Raw genomic sequence first — 20,000 nt, 5'->3', positions numbered from 1 at the left:
ACCCGGCCCGGAGGAAGCCCGGGGCCCTCGTCTGGAGCCAGGCCCAGACGGAGGGCCCGCATGCGAGCGCCTGGTGGCCGGGCTTACCACGGAGCCCGGCCGGGCCCAGCCCGAATAAGCAACGTGGAAGCACCATCTCCTCCTCCATCGTCCCGTGGACCCACCACCCGCGGGAGGAATTGTCGGGGTCGGGTGCGCTGCCAACTAGGTGGCGGTGAAGGCGGGGGACACCGACGGACTGGACCCGGGCGGCAAAGGCTGGCTCTGGGGACATGGAACGTGACCTCGCTGGGGGGGAAGGAGCCGGAGCTTGTGAGGGAGGTGGAGCGATACCAATTACACCTGGTGGGGCTAACCTCCACGCACAGCACCGGCGCCGGAACCAAACTCCTGGATAGGGGTTGGACCCTGTTCTTCTCCGGAGTTGCTCACGGTATGAGGCGTAAGGCAGGTGTGGCTATACTAGCTAGCCCCCAGCTGAGCGCCTCTGTGCTGGAGTTCACCCCAGTGGACGAGAGGGTCGCCTCCCTGCGCCTTAGGACTGTGGGGGGGGGGACTCTGACTGTGGTTTGTGCTTATGCACCGAACAGCAGTTCAGAGTACTCAGCCTTCCTGCAGACCCTGAGTGGAGTCCTTTTGGAGGCTCCTGCAGGGGACTCCAGTGTCCTACTGGGGGACTTCAATGCACACGTAGGCAATGATGGAGAAACTTGGAGGGGTGTGATTGGGAGGCATGGCCACCACGATCTGAACCCGAGTGGTGTTTTGTTGTTGGACTTCTGTGCTAGTCACGGTTTGTCAATAACAAACACCATGTTCGAACACAAGGATGCCCACAAGTACACCTGGCATCAGAACACCTTAGGCCGAAGGTCGATGATCGATTTCGTTATCGTATCATCTGATCTGAGGCCATGTGTTTTGGACACTCGGGTAAAGAGAGGGGCAGAGCTGTCCACTGATCACCATCTGGTGGTGAGCTGGTTTCGATGGCGGGGGAAGCTTCTGGACAGACCTGGGAAACCCAAGCGTGTAGTGAGGGTGAACTGGGAACGTCTGGAGGAAGAGCCTGTCCGGAGAGATTTCAATTGCCACCTCCGGCGGAGCTTCTCAGGCATCCCTGTGGAGGTTGGGGACATCGAGCATGAGTGGTCGGTGTTCAAAGCCTCCATTGCTGAAGCTGCGGCTGGGAGCTGTGGCCTGAGGGCCATAGGTACCTCAAGGGGCGGTAACCCTCGGACACCATGGTGGACAGCGGTGGTCAGGGAAGCCGTCCGACTGAAGAAGGAGGCCTTCCGGGTTATGTTAGCCCGGGAGACCCCAGAAACAGTTGCAGGGTATCGACTGGCCCGGAGGGCTGCGGCTTCGGCCGTGACCAAGGCAAAGCAGCGGGTGTGGGAGGAGTTCGGAGAAACCATGGAGAAGGACTTTCGGTCGGCACCAAAGTGTTTCTGGAAGACCATCAGACACCTCAGGAAGGGAAAGCGGGGGACCATCCAAGCTGTATACAGCAAGGAGGGGACACTGCTGACCTGAAGGAGGTTGTTGAGCGTTGGAAGGAGCACTTTGAGGAACTCCTGAACCCGACTAATCCACCCTCTACGATCGAGGCAGAGCCGGAAGATGATGGGGGGTCGTCAATGTCCTTGGAGGAGGTCACTGAGGTAGTCAAACAACTCCACAGTGGCAGAGCCCCAGGGACTGATGAGATCCGTCCAGAAATGCTGAAGGCGCTGGGTGTAGAGGGGCTGTCTTGGTTGACACGCCTCTGTAACATTGCGTGGAAGTCTGGGTCAGTGCCGAAGGAGTGGCAGACTGGGGTGGTGGTCCCAATATTCAAAAAGGGGACCAGAGGGTGTGTGCGAATTATAGAGGCATCACATTACTCAGCCTCCCAGGGAAAGTTTACTCCAAGGTGCTGGAAAGGAGGGTCCGGCCGATAGTCGAACCTCAGATCGAAGAGGAACAATGCGGATTTCGTCCTGGTCGTGGAACTACCGACCAGCACTTCACTCTCGCAAGGATCTTGGAGGGGGCTTGGGAGTTTGCCCAACCTGTCTACATGTGTTTTGTGGACTTGGAGAAGGCTTACGACCGGGTCCCCCGAGAGGTCTAGCTGGGGATCACGTCACTGCTTTTTGCAGATGATGTGGTCCTGATGGCATCAGCTGCCTGCGACCTCCAGCAGTACTGGATAGTGTGAAGCGGCTGGGATGAGAATAAGCACTTCTAAATCTGAGGCCATGGTTCTCAGCAGGAAACTGGTGGCCTGTCCGCTCCGAGTAGGAAATGAGTCCTTACCCCAAGTGAAGGAGTTCAAGTATCTGGGGGTCTTGTTCACGAGTGAGGGAACCATGGAGAGGGAGTTTGGCAGGAGAATCGGAGCAGCTGGTGCGGTTCTGCAGTCGCTATACCGCACTGTTGTGACGAAAAGAGAGCTGAGCCAAAAGGCAAAGCTCTCGATCTACCGGTCTATCTTCGTCCCCACCCTCACCTATGGTCATGAAGGATGGGTCATGACCGAAAGAACGAGATCACGGATACAAGCGGCCGAAATGAGTTTTCTCCGGAGGGTGGCTGGGGTCTCCCTGAGAGATCGGGTGAGAAGTTCAGTCATCCGGGAGAGACTCGGAGTAGAGCCGCTGCTCCTTTGCGTCGAAAGGAGCCAGTTGAGGTGGTTCGGGCATCTAGTGAGGATGCCTCCTGGGCGCCTCCCTAGGGAGGTGTTCCAGGCGTGTCCGGCTGGGAGGAGGCCGCGGGGTAGACCCAGGACTAGGTGGCGGGACTACATCTCCGCACTGGCCTGTGAGCGGCTAAAGATTCCCCAGGCAGAGCTGGTTGATGCTGCTAGGGAAAGGGATGTCTGGGGCCCCCTGCTGGAGCTGCTGCCTCCGCGACCCGACCCTGGATAAGCGGATGAAGATGATGATGAAGATGATGATCAAACATGTATGATATTATCGGGGCCGGTGCTAAAACGCCAATGGTTCCACAGTCTGGATGCGAACCTGACCGCACTCAGTGCAGGGTTAGTTAGGGCTACAATAATATGATTTTTTGAATCAGACAGTCTACACACACATCTGTACATTAGGTTCTGTAACACAGCAGCACAGGTGGGTACACAGACACTCGCACATATGCGCTAAGCCGTTTAGGCCTATAATGAAATAGCCTATTAATAGAATTGTGAATAAATGACACAGGCAGCAGGCTAACATAAACGTTGAAATTATTGCATTCTGTAGATGTTGCCAGACAGATGAGCCACAAGCTGCAACAACCTTGACAAGCAAATTGAGTGACAGCCTACAGACAAATCAGTGTTGAATGCAGAGGCTCATTGTTTGTGTAGGCTATTCGTTGGGTTAATCAGCCCGACAGTCTGATTTCTATAGGCTTACTCATCATATTAAATGTTATGTTGGAATATGCTGGGTGCGTAAGCTTTTCTTGATTCAATAGATGACTCGATTTACTAAATTTCTGATTCAGGTTCTGGAGTCATGCTCTCAGTAGGTTAGAATAACTGGGACAAGTAGATATGGAATGTTGAAAACCGGGACTTTGAAGTGTTTTAAATTTGTCGGGAGACCGAACACCCTTGATACCCCGACAATCCTGGACAAACCGGGACGTCTCGTCACCCTGCAGTAGCCTATCACACACAATAGACAACTTTGGGTATTTGCATTTTTAACCTCTATTTTATCATTGATATAAGGGTCTTTTGGAAAAGGTGAAGTTAAGATTTTATTTCAGAGACAAATGTCTTTTTTCTTTTCATGTGGGATAAAGACTGGTTGAAACACCGTTCTTGCCCGTTCACTAGTACTACTCGCTATGTAGGCAGGGGCGGGGACCCTGGGGGGGTCAGGGGCGGGGATCCTGGGGGGGTCAGGGGCGGGGATCCTGGGGGGGTCAGGGGGGACATGTCCCCCCCGCAATATTTGAGATCATTAAAATTGTCCCCCCCCAATATTTAGATTGGGGTAGTGGCATTCAAATGACAATACAGCCGCGTAAGAAGATGTCCCCTCAAAAACATACTCTTGCAAAATTTGCTTGTAGCCTAAATGTCCCCCCCCCCCCCCCCCCAAAGTTGGAGTGCATGTAGGCATCAGTCCATTGTGTTGGATCGCTACTAGCTAATTGCGCTGGATTGGTTTGTTACAAAGTGTCGCTCATCACTGTATAGGCGACTGGAATGCGAAGTCAATTAGCCTGTCCTGACAATAGGCTTATGATGCTTATGCTTGAAGTCGTGAGGTGGGAGGTATAGTGGTGGAGAATGACGCCACCCGCGAGGTAACCAAGTTCCAGTAGACACTAGCCTACAAGAACAAAAGAATGGCAGTCAGGTTATGATTAGTCATTGGTAGGACCATGATTTATACAGCAGGCCATTGTGGGTAGACTCTCCCCTTCTGTCTTTCTAACCGGAAAACAGCATTTATGCGTTAAGGTCTCCGGACACTATTTACTCCACATATAGTACCGTACTAATAAAGCCTGACAAATTGGATTTGAATAGCCTGGTTATTAATTTTACTAGGCTAAATTTAATAATTTATCATATCAATAAATGACCTGCCATTGTTTTCAAAATAAAACATTTTAAAAGCAGAAATGATTACATCAGCTGTATGGTAGCCAAGAAGATAACTAGCAGGTTACCTACCTATGGTGACCAGAGTCCTAATAGCCACGTTGACTGATGGCGACTACGTGTTTACTCAGCTACTTTAGGGAATAGCACAAGTGCTCACGTAGCGACGTTAGCTACGTTAGCGAATAGCACACGTGCTCATGTAGCGACGTTAGCTACGTTAGCGAATAGCACACGTGCTCAAGTAGCGACGTTAGCTACGTTAGCGAATAGCACACGTGCTCAAGTAGCGACGTTATCTACGTTAGCGAATAGCACACGTGCTCACGTAGCGACGTTAGCTACGTTAGCTAATAGCACACGTACTCAAGTACCCCCGGCCCTGACAAGTGTTTGCTGGGTTAGCTACGTTAGTGAATAGCACACGTGGTCACGTGGGGACGCTCGTCACGTGTGTCTGCTCAGTTAGCAAATAAGTGGCACTTTCCACCCCCCATACACACACACACATGCGCACACACACGCTCATGCACACACACACACACACACACGCTCTCACACACACACACACTCTCACACACACACACACACACACACGCATGCACGCACACACACGCTTAAACACACACATGCACACATATGGGGGGTGAAATGTGCCATTTCTTACCGCACGGAGCTAACTGACCTGCATACGGAGCTGACAAACGTACGTGTTTACGTGAGTGAAATCCATTCGACTCCCATTGTATTTGATAGGAGGACTGACGTGACTCACGACATTTTGTCCTAGCGACGGCGGCGGCCTGAAGTAAGTCAGCAATGTGTGCATGGGTCGCGGCATTCGCGTGGCTCACGTTTGCTCACGTAATTATGGCCCGTGTGGATTTGCTAACTGAGAAGACAAACCTGACGAACGTCGCTACTTGCCCACGAGTGGTATTGAGGAACGTCGCTGACGTCGCTACTTGCCCACGCGTGGTATTGAGGAACGTCGCCGTCACCAGGTTACTTAAGCTGCTAGTTCTCTTGTTAGCTCTGATATGGCCAGCCTCCGTCCAGGGAGATCAGTGATATGACAACTTAACGTTAGATTATTGAGCCTAAATAATAGCAGGCTACTAACAGATAACCTGGTTAATATATGTTATTATTCCTACTATTGTGCTTACTGTGTGTTGCTGACAAGATAAATTGTTATATTATTATTGCCACCGTCATTTGGCTTAGCTTATGTTCTCCAGCCACGCCAAGTGCTGTGATAGTAGCTAACTCACTGGTGTTATATTTATTTACATTGTCCCTGCATCCTGTCTAATATGTCTCCATCTGTGTTATGCACCATGGGCCGAAAGAAAATTCGTAGTATATTGTGAAGTAGGCTCATTGGCAAAATAAAAGTGTATTGTTCAATATGACTAGCCTACTTGTCAACCATAGGGCTGTCATGGTTAGGAATTATCCTGAGCGTTCAAATTGATAGATTTCAACCGCGGTCTGCGTTTTACGCTGTTTTTTTATTATTTCGTTTTACACTACATTTTATCTATATCCTATGTGTGTAGCCTAGTTGTGGCCTACATTATTCGTTTTTATCTAACGAAATACATTAAATAAATGAGGGTACAGGAATGCAATGGTGCGCGCAGCACACAAACAGGCAAATCATTCGACATAGTAAAATAATAACAACAATAAAGACCTAAAGGGCAAAGGCAATGTTTGCTGTGCACTAAAATAAGCTTAGGCTACATACTGTATATACCAGAAGTTTAGTGCCGTGCATTTATTAATCGGATAGCCTTTGTCTATACTATAGACAAAGGCTTTTTCCAGGACTGTCAAATCTATAGGCTTATTTGACAGTCCTGGAAAAAGCCCTGATAGCCTACCAAAATGAAAAGAAAATCCTTAGTGGCCGCTGTTGTCTGTATTTTGTTATTGTATTTTGTGGCCTGTGTGTAGTTGTAGCCATACTTATTATTCCTACAATGAAGTAGGCTACACCACCACCATGTCAGATTCAATCTCTGGTCTGAATGGGTAGGCTATGTATGGAAACATACTTTTTGGCGCGATCAGCTACAGCTTTCTAATCCAACTTGAACTTGTCTTTTTACAGTTTACTGAGTCTTTGTACAATAAAGCAATGGTTGCTATGGTTATGAAAAAGCGCACTTATGCCAGGGTATATGGTGCGTTCGTTTATAACTGGGAGGTGGCAAATTGAACTCGCACTTCCTCGTCGCTAATTCGGATGTTTCTCAGCCCCCAGTTGCCGGCTGATGTCAATATCATATCATATCATCATCGTATCATTCGCTATAGCTCGAATGCACACAGGTCGGAGGTGGGTATTTTGCCACTTGCGACTTGCCACGTCCGACCACAAACCTGCTATCTGGTTACTGGTGGGCTTTTCATTACAGTACTGTACCCTACTGTGAATAAAAACAGACTGTATGTAGACCTACATGTTGCCTGTAGGCTGTAGTCTACTCTCACGTTTCATTTCTTCTAATGTCGAGCGCAAAACGCAAACGAGTCTGCTGCGCGAGAGCTGCATTCTTTGGTAGCCAGAAAGCGCGTGAGCAACCTGAAGCAGCATCGAGTCATTTTTCGTTCCCAGTTAATGGACTTCAGGAACACAGACGTGTTGTAAGCATGTAGATTAGCCTACTAAACCTACTGTATTTGTTAAATAATAGCCTACAGCCTAGGCCACGTTAGTCTACATCTGTTATTTTAGAGACTTTATTTTAGGCTACAATAGCCTAAAACACGACAACTTGTCTTTCATTTCATTTATTTATTTATTGATTATCATTTGCTCTAATTGTTCTAATGTTGGGTTGTTTTAGGCTATACCATGTTGTTCTGCGAATACAGTAGCCTATCGATGCAGCGTAAGCCTCATTTGAGAATAAAGTACTGTATTTGATCAAAGCACGCACTCAAGTGGAAATTCGGTTATTTTATTATAGGCTACTGGCCTATATGAGTTTAGTTGGCTATTTGATTGCAATTTTGATGCATTTTCACAAGTAATTAAGGGTATTTATTGGTCTATTATGAGTCTATATGAAACAAGTATACCACTTATTGAATTTGGTGCATTTTAACATATGTTCCAGTCATCCGGACATTTCAGAGATACGAACGACCTGCGGTCCCGTTGGGTTCGGATGAGTGGGGTTCTACTGTAGCACAAGTGCTCACGTAGCGACGTTAGCTACGTACGCGAATAGCACACGTGCTCAAGTACCCCCGGCCCTGACGAGCGTTTGCTGGGTTAGCTACGTTAGTGAATAGCACACGTGGTCACGTGGGGACGTTCGTCACGTTTGTCTGCTCAGTTAGCAAATAAGTGGCACTTTCCACCCCCCATACACACACACACACACACGCTCACACACACATACACACACACACATACACACACACGCACACACATGCACACACACACACACATGCACACACACACACGTACACACACACACACACATGCATGCACACACACACACATGCACACAGGCCCTGTACAAAAGCTAGGTAACACACGCACACACACACACACACACACTTACACACACACACACACACACACACACACACACACACACACACTTACACACACACATAGACCCCGTACAAAAGCTAGGTAACACATGTACACACACACACTCACAAACACATAAACACTTGAACGTGAAATGAAAGGAGGCTGTTCAGTCATTGTGCGAAAAACAGAAACACACACACACACATGCACACCCTTTTGTGACCCTTATTGTAAAGTGTGACCCACGACTACATACTACACACTACTGTATGTAATAACTACAACCATGCAACTACAACCATGTGTACTGTTCATATGATGAACCTGAATCTGTCAGCTGTGTCAGTAATCCTCTAGCTGTGGAGGTTTTACTGTGGTGTAGGTATTACATCTGATGCTGATATTCTGTTCTGTTCTCTCTCCTCTCCTCTCCTCTCCTCTCCTCTCCTCTCCTCTCCTCTCCTCTCCTCTCCTCTCCTCTCCCCTCCTCTCCTCTCCTCTCCTCTCCTCTCCTCTCCTCTCCTCTCCTCTCCTCTCCTCTCCCCTCCTCTCCTCTCCTCTCCTCTCCTCTCCTCTCCTCTCCTCTTCTCTCCTCTCTGTCCTGTCCAGCCAAACCCGTTCGTCCTGGCCATTACCCAGCATGCACTTCCACCACCCCCCTGGTCCTGCGCAGCTCTGACCAGCCAGTCGCCTTCAGCAACGCTCTGTTCCAGGGCTCCACTCCGCCGGCCGCACCCCAGACGCAAACCAGCGCACCCGACCCCGCCCAGACTAGCCCCGCCCAGACTAGCCCCGCCCAGACTAACCCCGCCCAGACTAACCCCGCCCAGACTAACCCCACCCAGACTAACCCCACCCAGACTAGCCCCGCCCAGACTAGCCCCGCCCAGACTAGCCCCGCCCAGACTAGCCCCGCCCAGACTAGCCCCGCCCAGACTAGCCCCGCCCAGACTAGCCCCGCCCAGACTAACCCCGCCCAGACTAACCCCACCCAGACTAACCCCGCCCAGACTAACCCCGCCCAGACTAACCCCGCCCAGACTAACCCCGCCCAGACTAACCCCGCCCAGACTAACCCCGCCCAGACTAACCCCGCCCAGACTAACCCCACCCAGACTAACCCCGCCCAGACTAACCCCACCCAGACTAACCCCACCCAGACTAGCCCCGCCCAGACTAACCCCACCCAGACTAACCCCACCCAGACTAGCCCCGCCCAGGGCAAGCCCAGCCCAACCAGTCACGCACAAAACAGCCCCGCTCAGACCAACCCCACTCAGACTAACTCCACCCAGAGCAGCCCCAGCCCGAACAGTGAGAAACAAAACAAGGGCACCCAGCTGGAGGTGACTGAGAACCATCCCACCCAGACTAGCAGGTGAGTGTGGGAGGCTGGGCAGGTGAGTGTGAGAGGCTGGGCAGGTGAGTGTGAGAGGCTGGGCAGGTGAGTGTGAGAGGCTGGGCAGGTGAGTGTGAGAGGCTGGGCAGGTGAGTGTGAGAGGCTGGGCAGGTGAGTGTGAGAGGCTGGGCAGGTGAGTGTGAGAGGCTGGGCAGGTGAGTGTGAGAGGCTGGGCAGGTGAGTGTGAGAGGCTGGGCAGGTGAGTGTGAGAGGCTGGGCAGGTGTGACTGTGCGTCCGCCGCTAGGAGATTCATTAAGAGCTGCACATTCACACACGTAGGTTAACTCCACTGACCTGGTTCAGCTCCTGTACTGACGTAGTGTGCGTGTGTGTGCGTGGTGTGTGCATGCGTGTGTGTGCGTGGTGTGTGTGCGTGGTGTGTGCATGCGTGTGTGTATGTGTGTGTATGTGTGTGCGTGTGTGTGCGTGGTGTGTGTGCGTGGTGTGTGCGTGCGTGTGTGCGTGTGTGTGTGTGTATGTGTGTGCGTGGTGTGCGTGCGTGTGTGTGTGTGTGTGTATGTGTGTGTGTGCGTGTGTGCGTGGTGTGTGCATGCGTGTGTGTGCGTGGTGTGTGTGCGTGGTGTGTGCATGCGTGTGCGTGTGTGTGCGTGGTGTGTGTGCATGGTGCGTGCGTGTGTGTGTGTGTGTGTGTGTGTGTATGTGTGTGTGTGCGTGGTGTGTGTATGTGTGTGTGTGCGTGTGTGTGCGTGGTGTGTGTGCGTGGTGTGTGTGCGTGTGTGTGTGTATGTGTGTGCGTGCGTGCGTGCGTGTGTGTGTGTGTGTGTGTGCGTGCGTGTGTGTGTGTGTGTCCTGCAGGCAGATGGTGGCTGGAGCGTTGAGCAGCACTGTGAGCCCCTCGGAGCAGCTGGACCTGGACAACGGTACGCCGGCGCTCCACACACTTCCTGGTGCCATGGTAACACCATCCAAACCTGGGGCAATTACTCTTCACTAATACCATCACACTGGTAGCGCCCCGTGAAACCAGCGCTAATGAAACACAGCTCAGCTGTCTTTCAAATACTCTCAAAGTAATTGATCTATGTAATTGGCCCAGGTCTGATGATTGTGTGCTTTTGCTCACTGCTCGGTCACTCTGGAGTCCAGCCTCTCAGGAGATATCTCACCTTCACACACGTCACACACCCACCTTCTCGCTGAGTGTTCCTCACACCTGTCTGTACCTGTCTGCCCTCTCACCCCCCCCCCCCCCCCATCCCCCCAACCCACCCCCACCCCCACCCCCCTCTCTCTCTACAGGGAACACCACAGACATCAATGATAACAGGTGAGACCCCGCCACGCCCCCAGCCCCACCCCCCAGCCCCCCTAACTGGCCCCCTGTCCTGCCCCCTGAGGTGTGGCCAGACCTCTGGTCTGTTGTCGTGACAGCCAGCCTCCACGCCGAGGCTCATGGGACTGATGGTAGTCAGGGGCGTCCAGACAGACACGCTGTCATTCAGGCATACCCTAGCTAAAGAGCTAGTCTGAGAATCCCTCTAGTCCTGAGTCTTTCTCTAGGGTCTGAGAACATCCCTCTAGTCCTGAGTCTTTCTCTAGGGTCTGAGAACATCCCTCTAGTCCTGAGTCTTTCTCTAGGATCTGAGAACATCCCTCTAGTCCTGAGTCTTTCTCTAGGGTCTGAGAACATCCCTCTAGTCCTGAGTCTTTCTCTAGGGTCTGAGAACATCCCTCTAGTCCTGAGTCTTTCTCTAGGGTCTGAGAACATCCCTCTAGTCCTGAGTCTTTCTCTAGGGTCTGAGAACATCCCTCTAGTCCTGAGTCTTTCTCTAGTCTGAGAACATCCCTCTAGTCCTGAGTCTTTCTCTAGAGTCTGAGAACATCCCTCTAGTCCTGAGTCTTTCTCTAGGGTCTGAGAACATCCCTCTAGTCCTGAGTCTTTCTCTAGGGTCTGAGAACATCCCTCTAGTCCTGAGTCTTTCTCTAGGGTCTGAGAACATCCCTCTAGTCCTGAGTCTTTCTCTAGGGTCTGAGAACATCCCTCTAGTCCTGAGTCTTTCTCTAGGATCTGAGAACATCCCTCTAGTCCTGAGTCTTTCTCTAGGGTCTGAGAACATCCCTCTAGTCCTGAGTCTTTCTCTAGGGTCTGAGAACATCCCTCTAGTCCTGAGTCTTTCTCTAGGGTCTGAGAACATCCCTCTAGTCCTGAGTCTTTCTCTAGGGTCTGAGAACATCCCTCTAGTCCTGAGTCTTTCTCTAGGATCTGAGAACATCCCTCTAGTCCTGAGTCTTTCTCTAGGGTCTGAGAACATCCCTCTAGTCCTGAGTCTTTCTCTAGAGTCTGAGAACATCCCTCTAGTCCTGAGTCTTTCTCTAGGATCTGAGAACATCCCTCTAGTCCTGAGTCTTTCTCTAGGGTCTGAGAACATCCCTCTAGTCCTGAGTCTTTCTCTAGGGTCTGAGAACATCCCTCTAGTCCTGAGTCTTTCTCTAGGGTCTGAGAACATCCCTCTAGTCCTGAGTCTTTCTCTAGGGTCTGAGAACATCCCTCTAGTCCTGAGTCTTTCTCTAGGGTCTGAGAATCCCTCTAGTCCTGAGTCTTTCTCTAGGGTCTGAGAACATCCCTCTAGTCCTGAGTCTTTCTCTAGGGTCTGAGAACATCCCTCTAGTCCTGAGTCTTTCTCTAGGGTCTGAGAACATCCCTCTAGTCCTGAGTCTTTCTCTAGGATCTGAGAACATCCCTCTAGTCCTGAGTCTTTCTCTAGGGTCTGAGAACATCCCTCTAGTCCTGAGTCTTTCTCTAGGGTCTGAGAACATCCCTCTAGTCCTGAGTCTTTCTCTAGAGTCTGAGAACATCCCTCTAGTCCTGAGTCTTTCTCTAGGATCTGAGAACATCCCTCTAGTCCTGAGTCTTTCTCTAGGGTCTGAGAACATCCCTCTAGTCCTGAGTCTTTCTCTAGGGTCTGAGAACATCCCTCTAGTCCTGAGTCTTTCTCTAGGGTCTGAGAACATCCCTCTAGTCCTGAGTCTTTCTCTAGGGTCTGAGAACATCCCTCTAGTCCTGAGTCTTTCTCTAGGGTCTGAGAACATCCCTCTAGTCCTGAGTCTTTCTCTAGGATCTGAGAACATCCCTCTAGTCCTGAGTCTTTCTCTAGGGTCTGAGAACATCCCTCTAGTCCTGAGTCTTTCTCTAGGGTCTGAGAACATCCCTCTAGTCCTGAGTCTTTCTCTAGGGTCTGAGAACATCCCTCTAGTCCTGAGTCTTTCTCTAGAGTCTGAGAACATCCCTCTAGTCCTGAGTCTTTCTCTAGGGTCTGAGAACATCCCTCTAGTCCTGAGTCTTTCTCTAGGGTCTGAGAACATCCCTCTAGTCCTGAGTCTTTCTCTAGTCTGAGAACATCCCTCTAGTCCTGAGTCTTTCTCTAGGGTCTGAGAACATCCCTCTAGTCCTGAGTCTTTCTCTAGGGTCTGAGAATCCCTCTAGTCCTGAGTCTTTCTCTAGGGTCTGAGAACATCCCTCTAGTCCTGAGTCTTTCTCTAGGGTCTGAGAACATCCCTCTAGTCCTGAGTCTTTCTCTAGAGTCTGAGAACATCCCTCTAGTCCTGAGTCTTTCTCTAGGGTCTGAGAACATCCCTCTAGTCCTGAGTCTTTCTCTAGGGTCTGAGAATCCCTCTAGTCCTGAGTCTTTCTCTAGGGTCTGAGAACATCCCTCTAGTCCTGAGTCTTTCTCTAGGGTCTGAGAACATCCCTCTAGTCCTGAGTCTTTCTCTAGGGTCTGAGAATCCCTCTAGTCCTGAGTCTTTCTCTAGGGTCTGAGAACATCCCTCTAGTCCTGAGTCTTTCTCTAGGGTCTGAGAACATCCCTCTAGTCCTGAGTCTTTCTCTAGAGTCTGAGAACATCCCTCTAGTCCTGAGTCTTTCTCTAGAGTCTGAGAACATCCCTCTAGTCCTGAGTCTTTCTCTAGGGTCTGAGAATCCCTCTAGTCCTGAGTCTTTCTCTAGGGTCTGAGAACATCCCTCTAGTCCTGAGTCTTTCTCTAGGGTCTGAGAACATCCCTCTAGTCCTGAGTCTTTCTCTAGAGTCTGAGAACATCCCTCTAGTCCTGAGTCTTTCTCTAGGGTCTGAGAACATCCCTCTAGTCCTGAGTCTTTCTCTAGAGTCTGAGAACATCCCTCTAGTCCTGAGTCTTTCTCTAGGGTCTGAGAACATCCCTCTAGTCCTGAGTCTTTCTCTAGGGTCTGAGAACATCCCTCTAGTCCTGAGTCTTTCTCTAGGGTCTGAGAATCCCTCTAGTCCTGAGTCTTTCTCTAGGGTCTGAGAACATCCCTCTAGTCCTGAGTCTTTCTCTAGGGTCTGAGAACATCCCTCTAGTCCTGAGTCTTTCTCTAGGGTCTGAGAACATCCCTCTAGTCCTGAGTCTTTCTCTAGGATCTGAGAACATCCCTCTAGTCCTGAGTCTTTCTCTAGGGTCTGAGAACATCCCTCTAGTCCTGAGTCTTTCTCTAGGATCTGAGAACATCCCTCTAGTCCTGAGTCTTTCTCTAGGATCTGAGAACATCCCTCTAGTCCTGAGTCTTTCTCTAGGGTCTGAGAATCCCTCTAGTCCTGAGTCTTTCTCTAGGGTCTGAGAACATCCCTCTAGTCCTGAGTCTTTCTCTAGGGTCTGAGAACATCCCTCTAGTCCTGAGTCTTTCTCTAGGGTCTGAGAACATCCCTCTAGTCCTGAGTCTTTCTCTAGAGTCTGAGAACATCCCTCTAGTCCTGAGTCTTTCTCTAGGGTCTGAGAACATCCCTCTAGTCCTGAGTCTTTCTCTAGGGTCTGAGAACATCCCTCTAGTCCTGAGTCTTTCTCTAGGATCTGAGAACATCCCTCTAGTCCTGAGTCTTTCTCTAGAGTCTGAGAACATCCCTCTAGTCCTGAGTCTTTCTCTAGGGTCTGAGAATCCCTCTAGTCCTGAGTCTTTCTCTAGGGTCTGAGAACATCCCTCTAGTCCTGAGTCTTTCTCTAGGGTCTGAGAACATCCCTCTAGTCCTGAGTCTTTCTCTAGAGTCTGAGAACATCCCTCTAGTCCTGAGTCTTTCTCTAGGGTCTGAGAATCCCTCTAGTCCTGAGTCTTTCTCTAGAGTCTGAGAACATCCCTCTAGTCCTGAGTCTTTCTCTAGGGTCTGAGAATCCCTCTAGTCCTGAGTCTTTCTCTAGGGTCTGAGAATCCCTCTAGTCCTGAGTCTTTCTCTAGGGTCTGAGAACATCCCTCTAGTCCTGAGTCTTTCTCTAGGGTCTGAGAACATCCCTCTAGTCCTGAGTCTTTCTCTAGAGTCTGAGAACATCCCTCTAGTCCTGAGTCTTTCTCTAGGGTCTGAGAACATCCCTCTAGTCCTGAGTCTTTCTCTAGGATCTGAGAACATCCCTCTAGTCCTGAGTCTTTCTCTAGGGTCTGAGAACATCCCTCTAGTCCTGAGTCTTTCTCTAGGATCTGACAACATCCCTCTAGTCCTGAGTCTTTCTCTAGGATCTGACAACATCCCTCTAGTCCTGAGTCTTTCTCTAGGGTCTGAGAACATCCCTCTAGTCCTGAGTCTTTCTCTAGGGTCTGAGAATCCCTCTAGTCCTGAGTCTTTCTCTAGGGTCTGAGAACATCCCTCTAGTCCTGAGTCTTTCTCTAGGGTCTGAGAACATCCCTCTAGTCCTGAGTCTTTCTCTAGGGTCTGAGAACATCCCTCTAGTCCTGAGTCTTTCTCTAGGATCTGAGAACATCCCTCTAGTCCTGAGTCTTTCTCTAGGGTCTGAGAATCCCTCTAGTCCTGAGTCTTTCTCTAGTCTGAGAACATCCCTCTAGTCCTGAGTCTTTCTCTAGGGTCTGAGAACATCCCTCTAGTCCTGAGTCTTTCTCTAGAGTCTGAGAACATCCCTCTAGTCCTGAGTCTTTCTCTAGGGTCTGAGAATCCCTCTAGTCCTGAGTCTTTCTCTAGGGTCTGAGAATCCCTCTAGTCCTGAGTCTTTCTCTAGGGTCTGAGAACATCCCTCTAGTCCTGAGTCTTTCTCTAGGGTCTGAGAACATCCCTCTAGTCCTGAGTCTTTCTCTAGGATCTGAGAATCCCTCTAGTCCTGAGTCTTTCTCTAGGGTCTGAGAATCCCTCTAGTCCTGAGTCTTTCTCTAGGATCTGAGAACATCCCTCTAGTCCTGAGTCTTTCTCTAGAGTCTGAGAACATCCCTCTAGTCCTGAGTCTTTCTCTAGGGTCTGAGAATCCCTCTAGTCCTGAGTCTTTCTCTAGGATCTGAGAACATCCCTCTAGTCCTGAGTCTTTCTCTAGGATCTGAGAACATCCCTCTAGTCCTGAGTCTTTCTCTAGGGTCTGAGAACATCCCTCTAGTCCTGAGTCTTTCTCTAGGGTCTGAGAACATCCCTCTAGTCCTGAGTCTTTCTCTAGGGTCTGAGAATCCCTCTAGTCCTGAGTCTTTCTCTAGGGTCTGAGAACATCCCTCTAGTCCTGAGTCTTTCTCTAGAGTCTGAGAACATCCCTCTAGTCCTGAGTCTTTCTCTAGGGTCTGAGAACATCCCTCTAGTCCTGAGTCTTTCTCTAGTCTGAGAACATCCCTCTAGTCCTGAGTCTTTCTCTAGGGTCTGAGAACATCCCTCTAGTCCTGAGTCTTTCTCTAGTCTGAGAACATCCCTCTAGTCCTGAGTCTTTCTCTAGTCTGAGAACATCCCTCTAGTCCTGAGTCTTTCTCTAGAGTCTGAGAACATCCCTCTAGTCCTGAGTCTTTCTCTAGGGTCTGAGAACATCCCTCTAGTCCTGAGTCTTTCTCTAGGGTCTGAGAACATCCCTCTAGTCCTGAGTCTTTCTCTAGGGTCTGAGAACATCCCTCTAGTCCTGAGTCTTTCTCTAGGGTCTGAGAACATCCCTCTAGTCCTGAGTCTTTCTCTAGGGTCTGAGAACATCCCTCTAGTCCTGAGTCTTTCTCTAGGGTCTGAGAACATCCCTCTAGTCCTGAGTCTTTCTCTAGTCTGAGAACATCCCTCTAGTCCTGAGTCTTTCTCTAGGGTCTGAGAACATGCCTCTAGTCCTGAGTCTTTCTCTAGGATCTGACAACATCCCTCTAGTCCTGAGTCTTTCTCTAGGGTCTGAGAACATCCCTCTAGTCCTGAGTCTTTCTCTAGGGTCTGAGAATCCCTCTAGTCCTGAGTCTTTCTCTAGGGTCTGAGAACATCCCTCTAGTCCTGAGTCTTTCTCTAGAGTCTGAGAACATCCCTCTAGTCCTGAGTCTTTCTCTAGGGTCTGAGAACATCCCTCTAGTCCTGAGTCTTTCTCTAGGGTCTGAGAACATCCCTCTAGTCCTGAGTCTTTCTCTAGGGTCTGAGAACATCCCTCTAGTCCTGAGTCTTTCTCTAGGGTCTGAGAACATCCCTCTAGTCCTGAGTCTTTCTCTAGGGTCTGAGAACATCCCTCTAGTCCTGAGTCTTTCTCTAGTCTGAGAACATCCCTCTAGTCCTGAGTCTTTCTCTAGTGTCTGAGAACATCCCTCTAGTCCTGAGTCTTTCTCTAGGGTCTGAGAACATCCCTCTAGTCCTGAGTCTTTCTCTAGGGTCTGAGAACATCCCTCTAGTCCTGAGTCTTTCTCTAGGATCTGAGAACATCCCTCTAGTCCTGAGTCTTTCTCTAGGGTCTGAGAACATCCCTCTAGTCCTGAGTCTTTCTCTAGGGTCTGAGAACATCCCTCTAGTCCTGAGTCTTTCTCTAGGGTCTGAGAACATCCCTCTAGTCCTGAGTCTTTCTCTAGGATCTGAGAACATCCCTCTAGTCCTGAGTCTTTCTCTAGTCTGAGAACATCCCTCTAGTCCTGAGTCTTTCTCTAGGGTCTGAGAACATCCCTCTAGTCCTGAGTCTTTCTCTAGGGTCTGAGAACATCCCTCTAGTCCTGAGTCTTTCTCTAGGGTCTGAGAACATCCCTCTAGTCCTGAGTCTTTCTCTAGGGTCTGAGAACATCCCTCTAGTCCTGAGTCTTTCTCTAGGGTCTGAGAATCCCTCTAGTCCTGAGTCTTTCTCTAGGGTCTGAGAACATCCCTCTAGTCCTGAGTCTTTCTCTAGGGTCTGAGAACATCCCTCTAGTCCTGAGTCTTTCTCTAGGGTCTGAGAACATCCCTCTAGTCCTGAGTCTTTCTCTAGGGTCTGAGAACATCCCTCTAGTCCTGAGTCTTTCTCTAGGGTCTGAGAACATCCCTCTAGTCCTGAGTCTTTCTCTAGGGTCTGAGAACATCCCTCTAGTCCTGAGTCTTTCTCTAGGATCTGAGAACATCCCTCTAGTCCTGAGTCTTTCTCTAGGGTCTGAGAACATCCCTCTAGTCCTGAGTCTTTCTCTAGGATCTGAGAACATCCCTCTAGTCCTGAGTCTTTCTCTAGGATCTGAGAACATCCCTCTAGTCCTGAGTCTTTCTCTAGGGTCTGAGAATCCCTCTAGTCCTGAGTCTTTCTCTAGGGTCTGAGAACATCCCTCTAGTCCTGAGTCTTTCTCTAGGGTCTGAGAACATCCCTCTAGTCCTGAGTCTTTCTCTAGTCTGAGAACATCCCTCTAGTCCTGAGTCTTTCTCTAGGGTCTGAGAACATCCCTCTAGTCCTGAGTCTTTCTCTAGGGTCTGAGAACATCCCTCTAGTCCTGAGTCTTTCTCTAGTCTGAGAACATCCCTCTAGTCCTGAGTCTTTCTCTAGGGTCTGAGAACATCCCTCTAGTCCTGAGTCTTTCTCTAGGGTCTGAGAACATCCCTCTAGTCCTGAGTCTTTCTCTAGGGTCTGAGAACATCCCTCTAGTCCTGAGTCTTTCTCTAGGGTCTGAGAACATCCCTCTAGTCCTGAGTCTTTCTCTAGGGTCTGAGAACATCCCTCTAGTCCTGAGTCTTTCTCTAGGGTCTGAGAACATCCCTCTAGTCCTGAGTCTTTCTCTAGGGTCTGAGAACATCCCTCTAGTCTAGTGTTCTCACTGGGAGAGAAGCTAACCACGTAACCACGGCTTGTGTCACCCCCCCCCCCCCCACACACACACACACGCACACACACACACACACATGCACACGCCACCCCCTTCCTTGCATCATGGCTGCTGCTGCTTTTGTTGCTTCCACTGATGATGATGATGATGATGATGATGATGATGCGGTTGGTGGTGGCGTCTATCGTGTGTCTCAGTGTGACCTCTGTGACCTCCAGACATGACATGCAGCTCTGCGACAATCAGGATCCCGCCCAGCTCTACGTCATCCAATCAGGGGCCAGGGCCAGCTAATGGGCCCCACGCACCTCAGGTGAGGGGGAGGAGTCTAGACTGCCGAAGGAACACAAAATGATAGAATCACACCCGTGACTCACGACAGAATTATTATTATATAGCTATTACTATATGGTATACTATGGTATACAGTAATAGCTTCATTTGGCTCCCAGTGTACTGTAGTAATAGATCAGGATAGAATGTGAATTTATCTTCCTGCTTCCTGTATGATGATGTCACTGGCTGGGAGGGGCAGGAAGGTCTGGTCTGGTTGAAGCTAATTTAATACAGTTTTACAATTTTCATTTCATTTTTCATTTCAAACCTTTATTTAAACTCATAGGGCAATTGAGGTTTCCCTCATTTCCAATGCCGACGAGCTCACAAGCAAACGCAAACAAACATCAACAAAACATAAGCAATTTACAACAATAATACAATTAAGATCCAAAACAGTGACAAGACAAATGTCAAGAGGCACGGCTCTGACCTATTATCAGTTGGGTGAACGGTGATCATGATGTCCAGGGTGGATAAGGCCTAACCCTGCCCCCCCCCCCTTCCTAGAGCCGGCCCTGCTACTGACCCAGACACACCACAGCCCAGGGCTAGTAGAGTTACCCTCCCACACAGCCCAGGGCTAGTAGAGATACCCTCCCACACAGCCCAGGGCTAGTAGAGTTACCCTCCCACACAGCCCAGGGCTAGTAGAGTTACCCTCCCACACAGCCCAGGGCTAGTAGAGCTACCCTCCCACACAGCCCAGGGCTAGTAGAGTTACCCTCCCACACAGCCCAGGGCTAGTAGAGTTACCCTCCCACACAGCCCAGGGCTAGTAGAGTTACCCTCCCACACAGCCCAGGGCTAGTAGAGTTACCCTCCCACACAGCCCAGGGCTAGTAGAGATACCCTCCCACACAGCCCAGGGCTAGTAGAGTTACCCTCCCACACAGCCCAGGGCTAGTAGAGATACCCTCCCACACAGCCCAGGGCTAGTAGAGTTACCCTCCCACACAGCCCAGGGCTAGTAGAGCTACCCTCCCACACAGCCCAGGGCTAGTAGAGCTTCTCCCACACAGCCCAGGGCTAGTAGAGCTACCCTCCCACACAGCCCAGGGCTAGTAGAGCTACTCCCACACAGCCCAGGGCTAGTAGAGTTACCCTCCCACACAGCCCAGGGCTAGTAGAGTTACCCTCCCACACAGC

The 20,000-nt window shown here is 50.2% G+C and overlaps 1 protein-coding gene across 1 annotated transcript in view; it reads left to right on the top strand.

Annotated features, from left to right (window-relative positions):
* Positions 1 to 18,809, top strand: part of kif5ab (kinesin family member 5A, b) — a gene marked incomplete at both ends in the record, with an annotated part of 161,267 nt that extends 142,458 nt beyond the window's left edge. The window contains 4 exons of the mRNA XM_084462694.1: positions 8,778 to 9,546; positions 10,385 to 10,449; positions 10,829 to 10,856; positions 18,734 to 18,809. Of these exons, the coding sequence (XP_084318820.1) occupies positions 8,778 to 9,546; positions 10,385 to 10,449; positions 10,829 to 10,856; positions 18,734 to 18,809 (938 nt within the window). The remainder of the gene's footprint in view (positions 1 to 8,777; positions 9,547 to 10,384; positions 10,450 to 10,828; positions 10,857 to 18,733) is intronic.
* Between the last annotated feature and the right edge of the window lie 1,191 nt (positions 18,810 to 20,000).

This window comes from Borostomias antarcticus (genome assembly GCF_949987555.1).
Source record: "Borostomias antarcticus genome assembly, contig: scaffold_69, whole genome shotgun sequence".
Lineage (NCBI taxonomy): Eukaryota > Metazoa > Chordata > Actinopteri > Stomiiformes > Stomiidae > Borostomias > Borostomias antarcticus.
The sequence above is the reverse complement of the archived record's forward strand: the minus strand, read 5'-3'. Positions and strand labels throughout refer to the sequence as shown.